At 33.9% G+C, this 16,045-nt stretch overlaps 1 protein-coding gene across 1 annotated transcript; it reads right to left on the bottom strand.

The window, feature by feature from the left end:
• Positions 1-14,973: 14,973 nt before the first annotated feature.
• On the bottom strand, positions 14,974-15,759 carry LOC140435890 (uncharacterized). The gene has a single exon (XM_072524603.1). It carries the CDS (start codon positions 15,757-15,759, stop codon positions 14,974-14,976), a length of 786 nt encoding a protein of 261 aa, XP_072380704.1.
• Between the last annotated feature and the right edge of the window lie 286 nt (positions 15,760-16,045).

Here is a 16,045-nt window from a genome sequence, read left to right as displayed (position 1 = left end):
CAGGCTTACTGCCGATGAGCTTTTGCTTGATGCATCAAACACGGCTCTTATTTTCGTTGTAGTACTGTCCTCTTTTCTCACTGGATGATGAGGTAAGTAGTACCCATCTCCCTGGTTTTCTGCTATTACCATATGACCTTGGTTTTTATAATCTTCCATGAATTGTCTGTAATTCGCTTCTGTTTGTCTTTTGCAAACTTCCTTTCTAGTTGCATCAATCTGGCGAATGCTTGCTGTTTAGATTCTCCTAACTTTGCGACGTCTTCCCTAAACGGAATTTTTACTTCGTATCTCCCTTCTTCATTCCTTTTTACAGTCTGTCGATACAGTTCTTCACATTCTTGTTCTTCCACTGAGAAACTTGTGTCCTGATTTACTTCTTCTAATTCCCAGAAGTTCTTTATTTGTACGTCCATTTCTTGTCTTGATATCATACAGCATTCTTCTGCTTTTATATTCTCCCTTTCTCGTGCTATTCCCGAAACTATCCATCCTAGTTTGGTGTTTTGACTCAGGAGTCCATTACTTATTCTGTGCATCCCTTCTGTCAATATGTAACTGTATTCTTTTACTCCTAGTAGTAAGTCTATCTTCCCTACCTTGTAATATCTTGGATCTGCCAGTATTGCATTTTTCTCGTTATAGTCCGGTAGAATTATATCCTGTTCCGGTAATTTCCTTGTTATCTTCGGTAGTACTAGTGCTTCTATTTCCATCTCGAAGTCACTTTCGTAATGAGTTTCGATTATAAGTTTCATACTCCAGTTGGCTGTTTTTTCTCCTGACGAGCCTATCCCGGATATGGTCGCCTGTATGGGCTTTCTTGTTGTTCCTAGCGTCGTCGCAGCTTGTTCCGTTATAAATGCGCATTGTGACCCTTGGTCGATTAGTGCTCTCATTATGTGTGAATCTCCTTTCGCATCTCTTATGCGTACCACAGCTGTCGCTAGTAATGCTTTACCTTCCTTATGGCTTGCACAGTTTACTGAATTCAGCTCTCTTTGTTGGTCGTTGCTATTCCTAGGCCCATTGGTATCTTGTGTATTTTCTCGCCTTCCGTTATTTTGTTCTCTGGCGTTGTATGGATTATTATTTCCTCCTCTGTACCTATCAGCTTGGTACCCGTTTCTTCTATTGTTTGAATCTCTTCCATTTCTTTCTTGTGTTTGTTCTCCTTTCGTTCCATTGGAGTTTCTTTTGTTGCTTGTGTTTCCTTTTTCATAATGCAACATATGGTGGTGGTCTCCGCCACAGTGTCTGCACCTATATTGTGAATAACATTGTTTTTCTTTTTTATGTGCTAGGCAGTTTGTACACAATCCTTTTTCTTTTATCATCCTGTTCCGGTCTCTTACATTGAGTTCCTGAAATTCTCTGCAGTTCGGTACTCCGTGATCTCCGTTGCATATCACGCAATGTGTTCTTGGTTTCCTAAGAGATCCTCCTTGCTTCTCTTGTCTTTTTTCTGACTCCAGCAGTTCCAGTGTCTGAAATCTTCGCTGTAAGAATGTTTGTGTCGATTTGTACGTCGGTATCTCTCTACTGTCTCCAATGTGGTTTTCGTACAGCCTCCTAGTTTCATTGTCCCATTTCGTTATGATAATTCGGGCTATCAATGGGCTCCACGCTTCCGTGTCTGTTCCTAACCCTCCTATGGCTTCCAGACTTTCGTTGAAGGTGTCATGTAGTGATTTCAATGCTCTAGCAGAAGATTCCTTTACTTCCTGCGCTAGTAGCATCCTGTCTATTAATTTAAACAATATCATCCTTGGGTTCTCATACCTATCTTTTAGCATGTTCCAGGCCACTTCGTAGTTGGCCTCGGATATGTTTAAGTGTTGTATCATTCTGTTGGCTTCCCCTCTTACTTGAGTTTTTGGGTACTGCATTTTTTCTGCGTTTGATAACTGGTCGTTTTCATGTATTACTTTAGTAAACAGATCGTGGAAAGTTCTCCACGTTTCATATCTGCCTTCATACACAGGGATTTTTACCTGCGGCAATGTCACACCGTCCCTCCTCTGTGTGCTTTCTGGCCGTTGCATTCCTGGCCTTATTTTCTTTAAAACTTCACTGACTTTCCTCTTTAGATGATTTATTCTCTCTACTTCTCCATTATCTGTAGCGTCTAGTTCCTCATTTACTGCTGCTTCAATCATTAGTGTATTCACCTTTTCCATGTATTCTCTTAACTCTGACTGCAATTCTTCATCCTCCTGCAAGTCTTGTTCATTTTCTGGCCGTAATAATTCCTCGATTCTTTGTTTTCTTATCTGTATCTCCTTTACTTTCGGCGCTTTTCCTCTTTTCAGCACCCTTCCATATTCTTCCAACAGGGTTTTCCCCTCAATGTATATCTTAAATACCTGATCATAGTATTTTGTTTCAAAATATTTTTCTTTCGTTATACCCCCTTCTAGCAGCTTTTCGTGGTTATTTAAAAATTTTGCCCAATATTCTTCTAATTTTTCCTGTCTATCCCGGATGTATTGTTGATTTTTCCGAGATTGGGAATCCTTTTTTGTATTTGAAACGAGTTTCGTTATTTCTGTTCCTAATTCCGCTTGCTTAACGTATAGGCTTTCCATGATGATTCTTATAAATTTTTACATTCAGCGGTAAATATATTAGACAATACGAAATGTACGTTATTTATTAAATAAGTATACCTGTACTATAACACTTTCTTTTCTATCGGAATGTGCAATTTAGCGAAATATGAGTTTGACCTTGCCTGCTGTGCTATTCTTTGTACTGAGGTAGGTCAAGATGTAATCCACACACTCTTATAATGATATATATACATATATATATATATATTGTTATCAAAATAAATGAAATTATTTGCTACGTAATTATTTTAATTTTTCGAAATAAAGTATTTATGAACGTTTGAATGAACGTTTCTTTTTCAAATTGTCATACAAAATTACTGTTTAGTAAGTTATAGTGCGAATAGTGAGGTGCTACGTTCTTCCAGTGTTACTGTATGGAGTTGAAGCCTGGACACTGACGCAAGCCACTGAAAAACGAATCGAAGCCTTCGAGATGTGGATATACAGAAGGATACTAAAAATATCTTATGTGGACCATGTCACCAACGTTGAGGTCCTACAGCGCATGACAAAAGAAAAAGAAGTGCTTAATTTAATTAAACAACGCAAGCTTGAGTACCTCGGCCACGTGATGCGGAACGAAGAAAAATATCGAATTCTTCAACTTGTTATGCAGGGTAAAGTATTTGGCAGAAGAGGACCGGGACGCCGTCGTATCTCGTGGTTGAAAAATCTCCGACAATGGTTTGGGATGACCTCAGCGGAGCTGTTTCGCAGAGCAGTCAACAAAACCATGATAGCCTTGATGATCGCCAACATCCGGACCGGATAAGGCACTGAAGAAGAAGAAAGTTATAGTTGTGAATGACGTTTATTTTTTGTTTTATCAATTCTCTGTATTATTTAAATGGTATACATTCTAAAGTACATTATTATACGATTGATAGAGTGGAGATTGTTGTTCTAAATTGTTAAATTGTAATAAAAAAAAAACTTGTTAAATTGTAAGATTGTAAAAGTTGGAAGATTTTGTAATTATTCAAAAACTTACGGTTTTTTGTGTTCTTAGACGTTGAGGATCCCTCGCTTCTGGTGGGTTCTGCAATCGGTCCTGTCCTTTGGCTGCTCTGCGGCTCTAGTATGGCTCTCGGCTTTGGTACTGCTCTCGGCTCTAGTATGGCTCTCGGCTTTGGTACTGCCTCGGCTCTAGTATGGCTCTCGGCTCTAGTGTGGCTCTCGGCTTTGGTACTGCTCTCGGCTCTAGTATGGCTCTCGGCTTTGGTACTGCTCTCGGCTCTAGTGTGGCTCTCGGCTTTGGTACTGCTCTCGGCTCTAGTGTGGCTCTCGGCTTTGGTACTGCTCTCGGCTCTAGTGTGGCTCTCGGCTTTGGTACTGCTCTCGGCTCTAGTGTGGCTCTCGGCTTTGGTACTGCTCTCGGCTCTAGTGTGGCTCTCGGCTTTGGTATGGCTCTCGTTCTCCCGGGTCTAGTGGTCTCTCTCTGCTACTGAGGATGTTGCTGGCGTGGACTGTATAGGCTCTCTCAAACTTCCTTGAAGTATTCTGTTTCTCGATAGGACCATGAACAGATCCCCTTCGTTGGCTCAGTGAAGATGTTCGTTCAGTTGTAATGGAAACACCAAATAATAGTAGCAGAGTTTATTGTAGAGACGTACACTATGGGTGTAGACCCGGGATTACTTTGAGTAGAGACTGACGAAGTTGATCGTTGAAGACTATCAAGTTCGTTGAGTGAATATTGATTGAATGCCTCTCTAGGCAAGAGATCTTAGTTTTATATAAACTTTAATTGGGTCAATATTTTCGCGGACCTCGCGTGACATGTGTATTTAATTTATGTAAATAGTTTCACTTTGTCAGCACTTTTGACTGATGTCCAAATTATATTATTGATAATTGACCAAATGTGTATGTAACCTAATTAACTACGTGTGTGTATTTAATAACAAATAGATTCATTCGGTCTACTGGGTGATAAAATTATACTGTCCAATTTCGGATATGAATTCTAAAGATTTGATATTGGACACCTGTCAAAAAAGATCATAGCACATATGATTTGTCTTTAAAAGATTCCGTAATAAATCATGAGGAAAAAACCTCACGATACTATCCCATCATGGTAAGTATTTGTATTTCTGTTATACACACTTTACACTACATGATTTATAATGTGATTTGTCATATGATTTGGTCATAAAGTGAAATTTATATGTTTACACTGTGTGATTTGTCATATGATTTTGTCATAAGCACTGTTATGCGGCTCGTCATAGCTTGTCACAGGAGAATAGGACGGTACCTATTCCGCATGATAAAATCATATGATTTTTGGTAATAATAGGGGTAACACCATCGAGTTAGAATCTATGGAGAAGCTATGAGCATATTAACGTATGTACTAAAAACGGCGTAGGTAGGCGTGGCTAACTGTGATATCAATATGGCGGTGGGATCATGGCCGGACTCAATAATATTAAAACTACTATAAAAATATGACTAGTTATTCAGAAGATTTAATCATAATCTAAAATAGTGCAATACATTTTTAATAAACTATGATTTATTTATCCCGCGGTAAACACTAAAAACACGATATATTATACATAAACCATTATTGAATATTGAATAAAGAAACCATTATTATGCACTATCACAATATATTATTACAGTTTCTATAAAAGTAAAAACTAAAAATATTCGAAAAACAGCAAACGTAAATAAACATATACGATCTGTCAAAAGTGGCAAAACAATATGGCCGAAGTGAGGTTGTTTTTAGTCACGTGATGCTCTCTCCATAGATTCTAACTCGATGGGTAACACCAACATATTTAAATATCGCGCCTTATTCTTATGTCAATTTTATAATAATGTCAATATATTTATTTATTTTTTGTTTGTTACATTGATATTGAAATTGTGTCGTATTTTTCTTTTATTATTTATTTATTTTATTTTATTCTTAGTTTAGTGTTTTATAATCTTCTTAGTCATAATTTTAGTTAAGTTTCTTTATTATTTATTTTTAATTTGGTATAATATCAACACTAAATTTGATATACCCTGTCCACGATTTCTTCGTAAGAGCCACCTGCGAGCCCAAAGGCGTCTGATCTTTTTCTTCTTAATGCTGTACGCAGTTGTTGCCGACGTATTATTATTAAAAGTTGGGAAGCCAATGCAATCAAAGATTTATTTTCCATTATAATGGTTTCAAAATCTAATAGTTGATACCTATACTGTGTCTAATATCTCTATGACCATAAACAAAAAGAAAAATCAATAAAACCTCACTCATCGTCACTTATATCATAAGTCATAACTTATCATGCAGTGTGAACACGATTTTTTAAAACATCATAGAAACGAGGAATCATAACAAATCTCATATGATATTGTTATATGATAAAATCATGTAGTGTAAAGTCTACTTTATTCAAGAAAATAAATTATGTATTCTCAGTATATTATTGACTTAATGATAGTGGTATTTTCTTTTTATTGATTTCCTCTTTTTCCTCAAGTTTTCCAGTTTAGGAAAGAGAAATATCTTTTGTCGATCTTGAATTGCATTGAGGAACAGAACAATATCGATTTGATTTAAAATACTTTAACGTAGTCACAGTATATTGCTTTATAAAGAATATTCTTTGGCAATATACTGTGACATAGTCATAATGCTGAAATTTACTAAAAAAATTTAATAATTCTATTCAAATCAACAGCTGCCTGGTTTGTTTATACCACTTTTAGTAGTTTAAATTTATTCCGCCAGAGGTCAGATACTTTGTTTTCAATCGCGAATAGAGTTACACCACTATGTGGTCTGAATGCTTCACCTTCGGAGCTGTTACAAAGCAGGTTACTAAGAACAGGTTGGCCTATGTCAAATAGATTGTTAGAACCCAAAATCACTAATGAGTATGAGAAAAAAATAGAAAGAAAGTTGGTATCAAAAAACTATTATGATAGATCGGCTCAGCACAATTCAGATTTTAATGAAAATAAGATATATTGTTTAAATTAAAAAAGGATGGGCGTTGGACACCAGGAAAAGTTATTTCAAACACTAACACTCCACGTTCATACTTGGTGGGTGATCAAAATGGAAGACTTTACAGGAGAAATTCTTCCTTTCTAAAAAATACAAAAAAATCCAACAGTTAGAAATTCTCCTGTCAATGAGAATGTAAGAGAAAACTGTAAACCCAGTAGGGGTGATTCATCTAATGATGAGAATAATTGTATGGCTAGTAGTAGTAAGGATGTATAGAATAATGAAAATAATTGTAAATCTGATGACACATTAAGTGAGTGTCAAAGTGTTATCAATAGAGAAGCAAAATGTACAAGATCAGGTAGGGTCCTCAGTTGACCAAATAATTTCCAAGACTATTATACATAGCATTAGTAAAAATATGTATTTGATAATTTACGTTGTCAGATAAGTTTTATAATCTATGTAGTAGTATTAGTTATTAGTATTTGTAAAATTCTGATATTGTCAATATGTATCTATAATATGCACAAATATTTGATCCTTTAGGGCTACTTTCACCCGTAATAGTTACATCCAAAATTATTCTTAAAGAGCTCTGGAAACTTAAGATAAGTTGGGATGAATCTGTTCTTGAAAGTATTTACACACTTTGGACGAAATACTACCTCGAGCTAAAAAAAAATTAAATACTTTAAAAATACTTAGACATGTACTTTCTTCTAACCCAGTTTCTGTTCAACTTCATGGGTTTTCAGACGCCTCAGATGCAGCTTACGGTGCATGTATTTACATATAATGCACGGATACATTTGGAAATGACACTTCAAATTTTATTGTGCCAAAACCCGAGTTTCTCCTATGAAACTATTAACTGTACCAAGACTCGAACTCTGTGGGGCATCACTACTTTCTAAACTTGTTGAGAAAGTCACATGTTACATATACGACACTTCATAGTGTCATGTCAGATTGTACCTATATGTTCTACGATCATAGAGACATATGACATCTGGGCTGGGGGAAAATAGGTTAGGTTTTGAGAGTTCATTAAACGTGGTCACAAGTCAATCTTGTATTATTTTACTTTAATATAAAGTTAACTTGAAACACACTTCATCTTCAAGCGTTTGTTTTAAAATATCACATACTGGACTGATTCTAAAATTGTTATTTCATGAATAAACACCTCTCCCCATTTACTTAAAACTTTCATTGCGAATCGAGTAGCACAAATACAGAAGCTGACTAATCTCGAACTTACTTATGACAATCCAGCAGATCTCTTGTCACGAGGTATAAATCCTTCATTACTCATTAATTCCAACTTATGATTTCATGGCCCTTCTTGGCTCACTTTGCTCCAAGAAGAATGGCCTCAATATACAAAACATCAAGAAGTTTGTATAACTTCTGAACTACCTGAACTGTTCAGTAATAAAACTGTTGTGTTTCATCACATCGACAATCAATTTATCTTTTATAACAAATATTCTTCTTTAAATAAGTTAACACGCGTTTTTGCTTATATATTGAGATTTAAAGAAAATCTGTCGAATCCTAGACTTTTACGAATTACAGGCCTCAGTACTTCTTTTAACATTAATTAGGTTTGTACAACGTCAATCATTTCCATGTTGGGGGTCGTTTACACCATTCATCATTTGATGTTAACAAAAAACACCCCATAGTGCTACCTTCAAAACATCATCTCACGATACTCATTGCTCGTCACGAGCACTTGAAACTTTTACATATTGGTCCTCAAAAACTTTTTGTTTCCTTACGAGAGAATTACTGGCCAATCTCAGGGCGCAATTTGGTTCGAAAAATTGTTCGTGATTGTGTCCGATATTTTAGATTCAACAATAAATCCGAACAGTATCTTATGGGTAATCTTCCGGAGTCGAGAATCACACCCTCACGGTCTTTTACGGTTTCTGGAGTCGATTATGCGGGTCCCGTTCTCTTACAGGATAGAAAGGGTCGTAATTACAAAACTTCTAAGGCTTACATTGCTCTCTTCATCTGCTTCGTCAATAAGGCTGTACATTTAGAAGTTGTCAGTGATCTCACGACAGAGTGCTTCTTCGATTCACGGCCAGACGCGGTAAATGCTCCGAAATCTTTTCAGATAACGGCAGCACTTTCGTGGGAGCGAATAACGAACTTGGAAAATTTTTTAACAAAAACTCTCATGCCATTACGACAGACCTGTCAATCAAAGGTATTCAATGGGTTATGGGAGTCAAATATTAAATCAGTTAAGCACCACATAAAACGTGTGGTAGGTAAAGCAATCTTAACATATGAAGAATTGTCTAAGGTTGTATATTAAATAGAGGCTTGCCTCAACTCCAGACCACTCTATCCTCTTTCTAATCACCCAAATGACCCTAATCCTCTTACTCCTGCGCACTTGTTAATCGGATCTTCATTGACGAGTATACCATAACAGAACTTAATCGAGATTAATGAAAGTCGTCTCTCAAGATTTTAGGGGGTGCAACAGTTATTACAGCACTTTTAGACAAGATTTGAGTTAATTAGATTAGTTAATAAGATTTGAGATAATTGTAATTCTAATAATATTGTAATTTAAAAAAAATTATGTAATTGTAATTTTAGTAAATTTTAATTGTTATTGTTATTATTATTATTTTTTTAACTTTTATAAGCTTTGTCCATAAAATTGTACAATTTTCAGTGACAATAAAGCATATTTCTCACTCTCTCTTTTCTCTCTCAAAATAGAACATTCAATTTACTAGGTTTTAATATAATACGTGTAGATAGATAAGATGGATACGGAGGTATTGCTATACTTATAAAAAATTGTCTAGTTTTTAATGAAATTCCAATCCGCAAAAATTTCCATTCTCAAATAGAATTTTGTGCAGCGTATATCAATGACCTTAAAATTTCCTTAGTGTTTATTTATAAACCTCCCAAAATCCAAGTAACTAAAAATAACTGGACTAAACTTTTTTCACAGCTGCAGGGCGATGTTGTTATGCATCAGACTAGTTGGTGCTCCATATTAGATAGCATATTAGATAGAAATCAATCGGTAGATGCCATCGACAATACTAACATGATTATTCTAAATGATGGACGACCGATTCATTTTCCTATTCATATCACACTATCTCGAGAATACACTCCCGCTAATATTATACCTGCCAGAAAATGAATTGAATTTTCAGCTGACTGATTCTTTTCCGAAACCTTATGGAATTACAATTTGATAAAAATTATCTTCTTCTTCTTCTTAAAGTGCCTATCCGTTCCGGACGTTGGCGATCATCACGGCTAATAAAAATTATAATCACAATAATTCCTTTGAATTCTTAATGAATTCAATAAATGAAGCAGCCCCAAAGTCAATCAAATATCGGTCAAATAGTTGTAAAAAAAAACACCAAATCATATCTGGTGAGATAATGAATGTACTATAATTGTTAAAAACAGAAAAAGGCCTATAACATGTTAAATAAATACTAGTGAATAAGGAACAAACCGGTCTATGGTTGACAGCACGATTGATGCATGTCAATGTCAACGTTTTCAAGATGGTAACGTAATGTAACCACTTTTAATTATGTATTTATGTATCACGTTTATTTGAGTTAGTATTACAATAAAATATCAACACATTCTTTTATTTTCTATTCTTCAATATAACATTGGTTATGGGCCCAGAAGTACAAAGAGTGTGTTGATTAAGAAAAGATAAAAACGTTGCCTATTGATGTGAATGTTTTGATAGCCCAGTCTGGTTATACAAAAATCATCGATTTCACGGCAAAATGTTTCGCAGATATCTGAAGCTTTTAAGACATAGGTGGGGGTTACTAGATGACGAATAGATAAAAAGATACTCCTATTTTTACCTTGCGTTTTTTTTTAAACAATAATTTATGGTCAGAATTTGATTTTTTATCTATAAGTTTTTTCCCTTATAATTTAAATAAACAATATTTATACCATTTTTTTATATCAAGAATATCTTTATTTTCCCGTTTTTTCACTTAAAAATGATAAATAATTTACAGAGATATTTGCAAAAAAGCAGATTTTTTGCACTAATTTATAAATTTAATTAATTGTTTTATTAATAAAATAAAATGTTATTAATACATTTCAACATTGAGGAATTACAGTCCTTTAAATTTGTGCGAAATTTCCCCCCGATCGGTCAAATAGTTTAAAAGTTATTCAATTTGTTTATCCCTGGGACTAATTATTCAAACCATTGAACTTGCCCTATGAATGATGCTAGACACATTTAACAAATTTCATAGGATTCTATAAGACTTATACTATCTCAAAAGTTAAATGAATATTGAGTTTTCATCGAAATTATTTACAAAATAAACGTTTGGAAAAGGGGTATGTTTTTTACTTATAAACAATTGTAATAACTTCTATATTTTTCAAGCTACAGACTTGTACGTACATCCATTAGATAGCTGGTAAAAAATCTCAGATTTAACAAAAAAAATAAACCTTCTATGAACAATAGGAACGAAGTTACCGACAATTTTTTTGTTAATTATATCTCCATTGTTTATAAACATTAAGAAGTAAAATTTGCACAAATTTTGAATGAAAATCTAAACTTTATATTGAATTTTATAGTTATAAAATTAATCCAATTTTTCGAAACTTAAAACCTTTCGAAACAAAGTTACTTTCGAAAGATCGACATAGGAAAGTGGAGGGGAAACTGTTTTAGCTCCTTGCTGCAAAATTTAATATTATGGTTACGGATTTATCATTCAAAAGCTTCAACAGTTCTGTAGGAATTTCATCAGGTCCATTTGCTTTTCGATTTTTAGCGTTTCTTATTGCGTATTCTACTTCTTATTTCAATATGTCTGGCCCAGTTGCATTGATTATCTGAGTTAAGTTGTTTCTATCGTCTTCAAATAATTCATTCAGGTATTCTGTCTATCTTTTCATTTTATTCTCTAGATCTACAATAAGATTTCCATATTTGTCTTTAAGTTTACCTATTTGGCATTTCTTTATGTTTCCTGTTATCTCTTTTACTTTTTTGTGCATATTGAACGCATCGTACTTTTTCTCATAGGTTTCCATTTCTTCACATTGATCTTTAATCCACTCCTCTTTGGCTTCTTTTATTCTCTTTTTTATGTGTTTATTTATTTCTTTGTATTTGTCTGGGTAATTCTTCATCTTTCTTCTTTGTTCCATCAAGTCTAGTATATCTTGTGTCATCCACCCCTTATTCTTTGTTGTTTATTTTTGTAAGATGTTTCTTTCCTGCTGTTTGTATAGCTGAATTTATGTAATTTAATTTTTGGTTAACGTTGTTTGTATCGTTAATTTGTTGCTACACTGAACGGAGGTTTTCATTTATTTCTTCTCCTGTTTCTTGTCGAATATTTTTGTTTCTAAGTTTATTTAAATCTAGTGCCTTTCTGTGTGGTCTTCTAATCTTTTTTGGTCTCGCCTCTATCAAAGTAACTACCGGGTTATGATCTGAGCCTATATCAGCTCCTGGGTACGTCTTAGTACATTTAACAGCATTATGATACCTCCTTGCTATCATAATGTAGTCTATTTGATTTCTCACTATTTTTTCTTTGGTATATTGTGGAGATGTCCATGTATAATCGTCGAAGAGGTAATTTGAAAAAGGTATTTGTTATTACGAAGTCTTCACTTTGGCAAAATTGAATCAATCGATCTCCTCTGTCATTTCTGTTTCCAAGCCCATATTTTCCTACTTGTTCTCCTACCTTACCTTGACCCACCTTGGCATTAAGATCATAATATGTTAATGTATGGAAAGACTGACTTAATAAGTGAAGACAAACAACCTGCAACAAAAAGGTTCAGACCTGACAGTGAAGTCGAATAAATGAACCAAATTTTAACTTTTAAACCAATGTATGTAAAGAAAATAAAAAAAGTAAAGTTCAATAAACATTGCAAAATTTAATAAGGCAAGTGATGAAAAAATCGACTTATTTTATCAAAGCAATAAGGCAGATTAGATTGATATTGTATATCATATTTGTAAGAAAAATCGAATAAAAATCAATATTGTTAATTATAAAAATACAAACAATTATAATTAATATAAGGAATATAATGTGTAAAAAATTACCTGAAATTTAATTTATAAAATATATAAGTATTATTACATCATTGATATAAAATGAAAAAACATATGTTGATTTTCCGGGATTTTCCGAGATTTATGGGGGGTGAAAATTATGTCATCATTATTAATACTGCGACAAACTATTCGAGCAAATTAAAAAAAAGTAAGTATTTAGGGTGAATTTCAAATGGACTCAATTTTTCCGAGTTTTCCCATATTTTCCGGCCAGTGAAAACTATGTAGTTATTCATATTTCGACGAGCTATCCCAGAATAAAAAAAGAGACTTGCAGCTGCAAAGGAAGCCGAGATAATGTAAATTTTTCCTACGTGTTGCAATTTGAAGTTCTGATGCCGAAAAAAAAACGGAGCTGAAACAGATATCCTCTCCACTTTCCTATGTCGATCTTTCAAAAGTACCGTCGTTTCGAAAAATTAGATAAATTTTATAGCTATAAGTTTCAATATAAAGTTTAGATTTTTATTCAAAATTTGTGCAAATTTTACTTCTTAATGTTTATAAACAATGGAGATATGATTTTTTTAAAAATAGTCACTAACTTCGTTCCTATTGGTCATAGGTTTTTTATTTTTTAATGTGAGCTTTTTTACCAGCTATCCAATGGTTGTACGTACAAGTCTGTAGCTTGAAAAATATAGAAGTTATTACAATTGTTTATAAGTTAAAAACATACCCCTTTTTCAAACGTTTATTTTGTAAATAATTTCGATGAAAACTCAATATGCATTTAACTTCTGAGATAGTCTAAGTCTTAAAGAATCCTATGAAATTTGCTGAATGTGTCTAGCATCATGCATAGGGCAAGCTCAATAGTTTAAATAATTAGCCTCAGGGATAAACAAATTAAATAACTTATAAAATATTTGACTGATCGGGGGGAAATTTCGCACAAATCTAAAAGATGGTAATTCCTTGATGTTTAAATGTATTAATACCATTTTATTTTGTTAATAAAAAATTATTAAAATTCATAAATTAGTGCAAAAAAACTGCTTTTTTGCAAATATCTCTGTAAATTATTTATCCATTTTAATTAAAAAACGGGAAAATAAAGATATTCTTGACATTAAAAAATGACATAAATATTGTTTATTTAAAATATTAGGGGAAAAAATTTATAGACAAAAAATCAAATTGTGACCATAAATTATTGCTTAAAAAAAACGCAAGGTAAAACTAGGAGTATCTTTTCATCTATTCATCATCTAGTATCCCCCACCTATGTCTTAAAAGCTTCAGATATCTGCGAAACATTTTTCCACCTTTTTTTTTAACCAGACTGGGCTATGAATGATATCGAAATTTCTTCTATAATTTACCCATGCTGTATGTAAATCTAGTGGTAGTGACTCATCCCAATGTATTTTGGGTTTCCATAAAGATTGCATAATGAGTTTAGACTTTAGTACAACTGGTTCCATAAGACCTAGATGATCAAAAACTTGCGCTATCATAGATAACACCGACCGCTTAGTTATTTTAGTAGCATGTACTGTAGTGTTTATTAAATAGTGAAGTTTGTCTTCCTGTGCATCCCAGTAAATTCCCAATGTCTTATTGTTATTGCCTTCTAACAAATAGTGCTGAATTCCTCTTTTAACTGAATCATCCATTTCCAAAACCTCTCCCCGGTTAGAGATCCATTTCCGTAAGCAAAATTCTGCGCCTTCTAGAATATTGTTAATATGTTCCTTTAATATTCTTGCCTCCTCTACAGTATCTACTCCCGTTAGCAAGTCATCAATATAGAAGTCTGAAAGTATAACTTACGCTGCCTTAGGGAAACTGTCTTTGTTATCATGTGCCAGCTGCTGTAAACATCTGATTGCTAAGTAAGCAGCAGGTGCCGTTCCATATGTAAGTGTTTTAAGTTTATAAACCTTAATCTCTTCTTCTACGTTTGACCTATAAAGTATCCTTTGTAAATCTCTCTGCTTTTCGTTAACCCAAATACATCTATACATTTTATCTATATCAGCCCCTATTAGTATATTATGCCTTCTGAATCGAAGTAATATGTTAAGCAAATTGTCTTGCAACTTTGGACCCACCATAAGTGATTCGTTAAGAGAAATGCCCGTGTCTGTAGTTACACTACCATCAAAAACCACCCTGCATTTTGTTGTTGCTGAATCTTGTTTTACCACCGCATGATGAGGTATGAATTATTTAAAGTATGCATATTATCAATGCTCCCAATTTGAGACATATGCCCTAGTTGAATATATTCTTCCATAAAGACTTCATAATTGTCTCCGTAATTCACTATCTCTTGCTAATTTTCCTTCCAATGTATGAAATCTTCTAAGTGCCATGCTGAATGATTTACCTAATGGCATGACTGTCGACCTTTCATGTAAGGTGACTGTAAATGATCCATTCTTATTCCTAAAAGTTGTGTTTTGAAAAGTTTCTTCACAGAACTTATCTTCCTTGGATAAAAACCTCTTCTGTGGAATCTCCTCTATATCCCAAAATTTTTCAATTTTATTTTCCAAAGTAACCTCAGAAGTGAAATGACAATTAACTAGAAAATCTTGCTTATTGTATTGTTTTTTGTCTGGAAATATTCTACTGGATATGATCCAGCCGAGTTTAGTTTTTTGCATAAGTGGCTGATTCTTGCCAAGTACCACTTGCCCTACCCATAGTAAATTCCAAAAAATACCCGCGCCTAATAGAACGTCAACTTGTCCCAAGGTATTGAAACCTTCATCGGCTAAGTTTATATTGTGAGGAAAATTAAACTGATTTATTGAAATTCTAGAATGTGGAATGTATTCCGAAATCCTGTCAATAACCAAAAAACTCATGTTGCATTTATACCCACCTTCAAATCTTAAATGTATTGTAGCCTTCACTGATCTTTTAATATTTGTAATAACTTGACCTATCCCAACAACTGGTATATTTATTTTTTGACCTGTTAGTTGCAGCTTATCTACTAGGCTGCGTGTAATGAAGTTAGATTGAGACCCCGAGTCTAGCAATGCCCTACATTTATGCATGTTTCCAATGTTATCAACCATATCAATAATGGCTGTTGAAAGTAAACCTGTTCTTGTACCTCTTCTACCATTTGAGTTGATTTAAAAGAATCTAGTTGAAATCCTTGCCCTATAGTTTGGTTATCAGTTGGAGTTGTATCTGGTCCTAGTGTTGTATCATCAAGCTGAAAACCTTGATCTGAACTTGTCCGATTAACTGCTTGCCCGTAATAATTCTGTCCGTGTATTGCTTGTAAAGTAAATGCCTTCTGGTTTTGTGTGTCCGTATTGTTTTGTATGCCAGAACCTCCCCTCCTTAAATTTTTGA

Source organism: Diabrotica undecimpunctata, chromosome 3 (assembly GCF_040954645.1).
Source record: "Diabrotica undecimpunctata isolate CICGRU chromosome 3, icDiaUnde3, whole genome shotgun sequence".
In the NCBI taxonomy this organism is placed as follows: domain Eukaryota; kingdom Metazoa; phylum Arthropoda; class Insecta; order Coleoptera; family Chrysomelidae; genus Diabrotica; species Diabrotica undecimpunctata.
The sequence above is the reverse complement of the archived record's forward strand: the minus strand, read 5'-3'. Positions and strand labels throughout refer to the sequence as shown.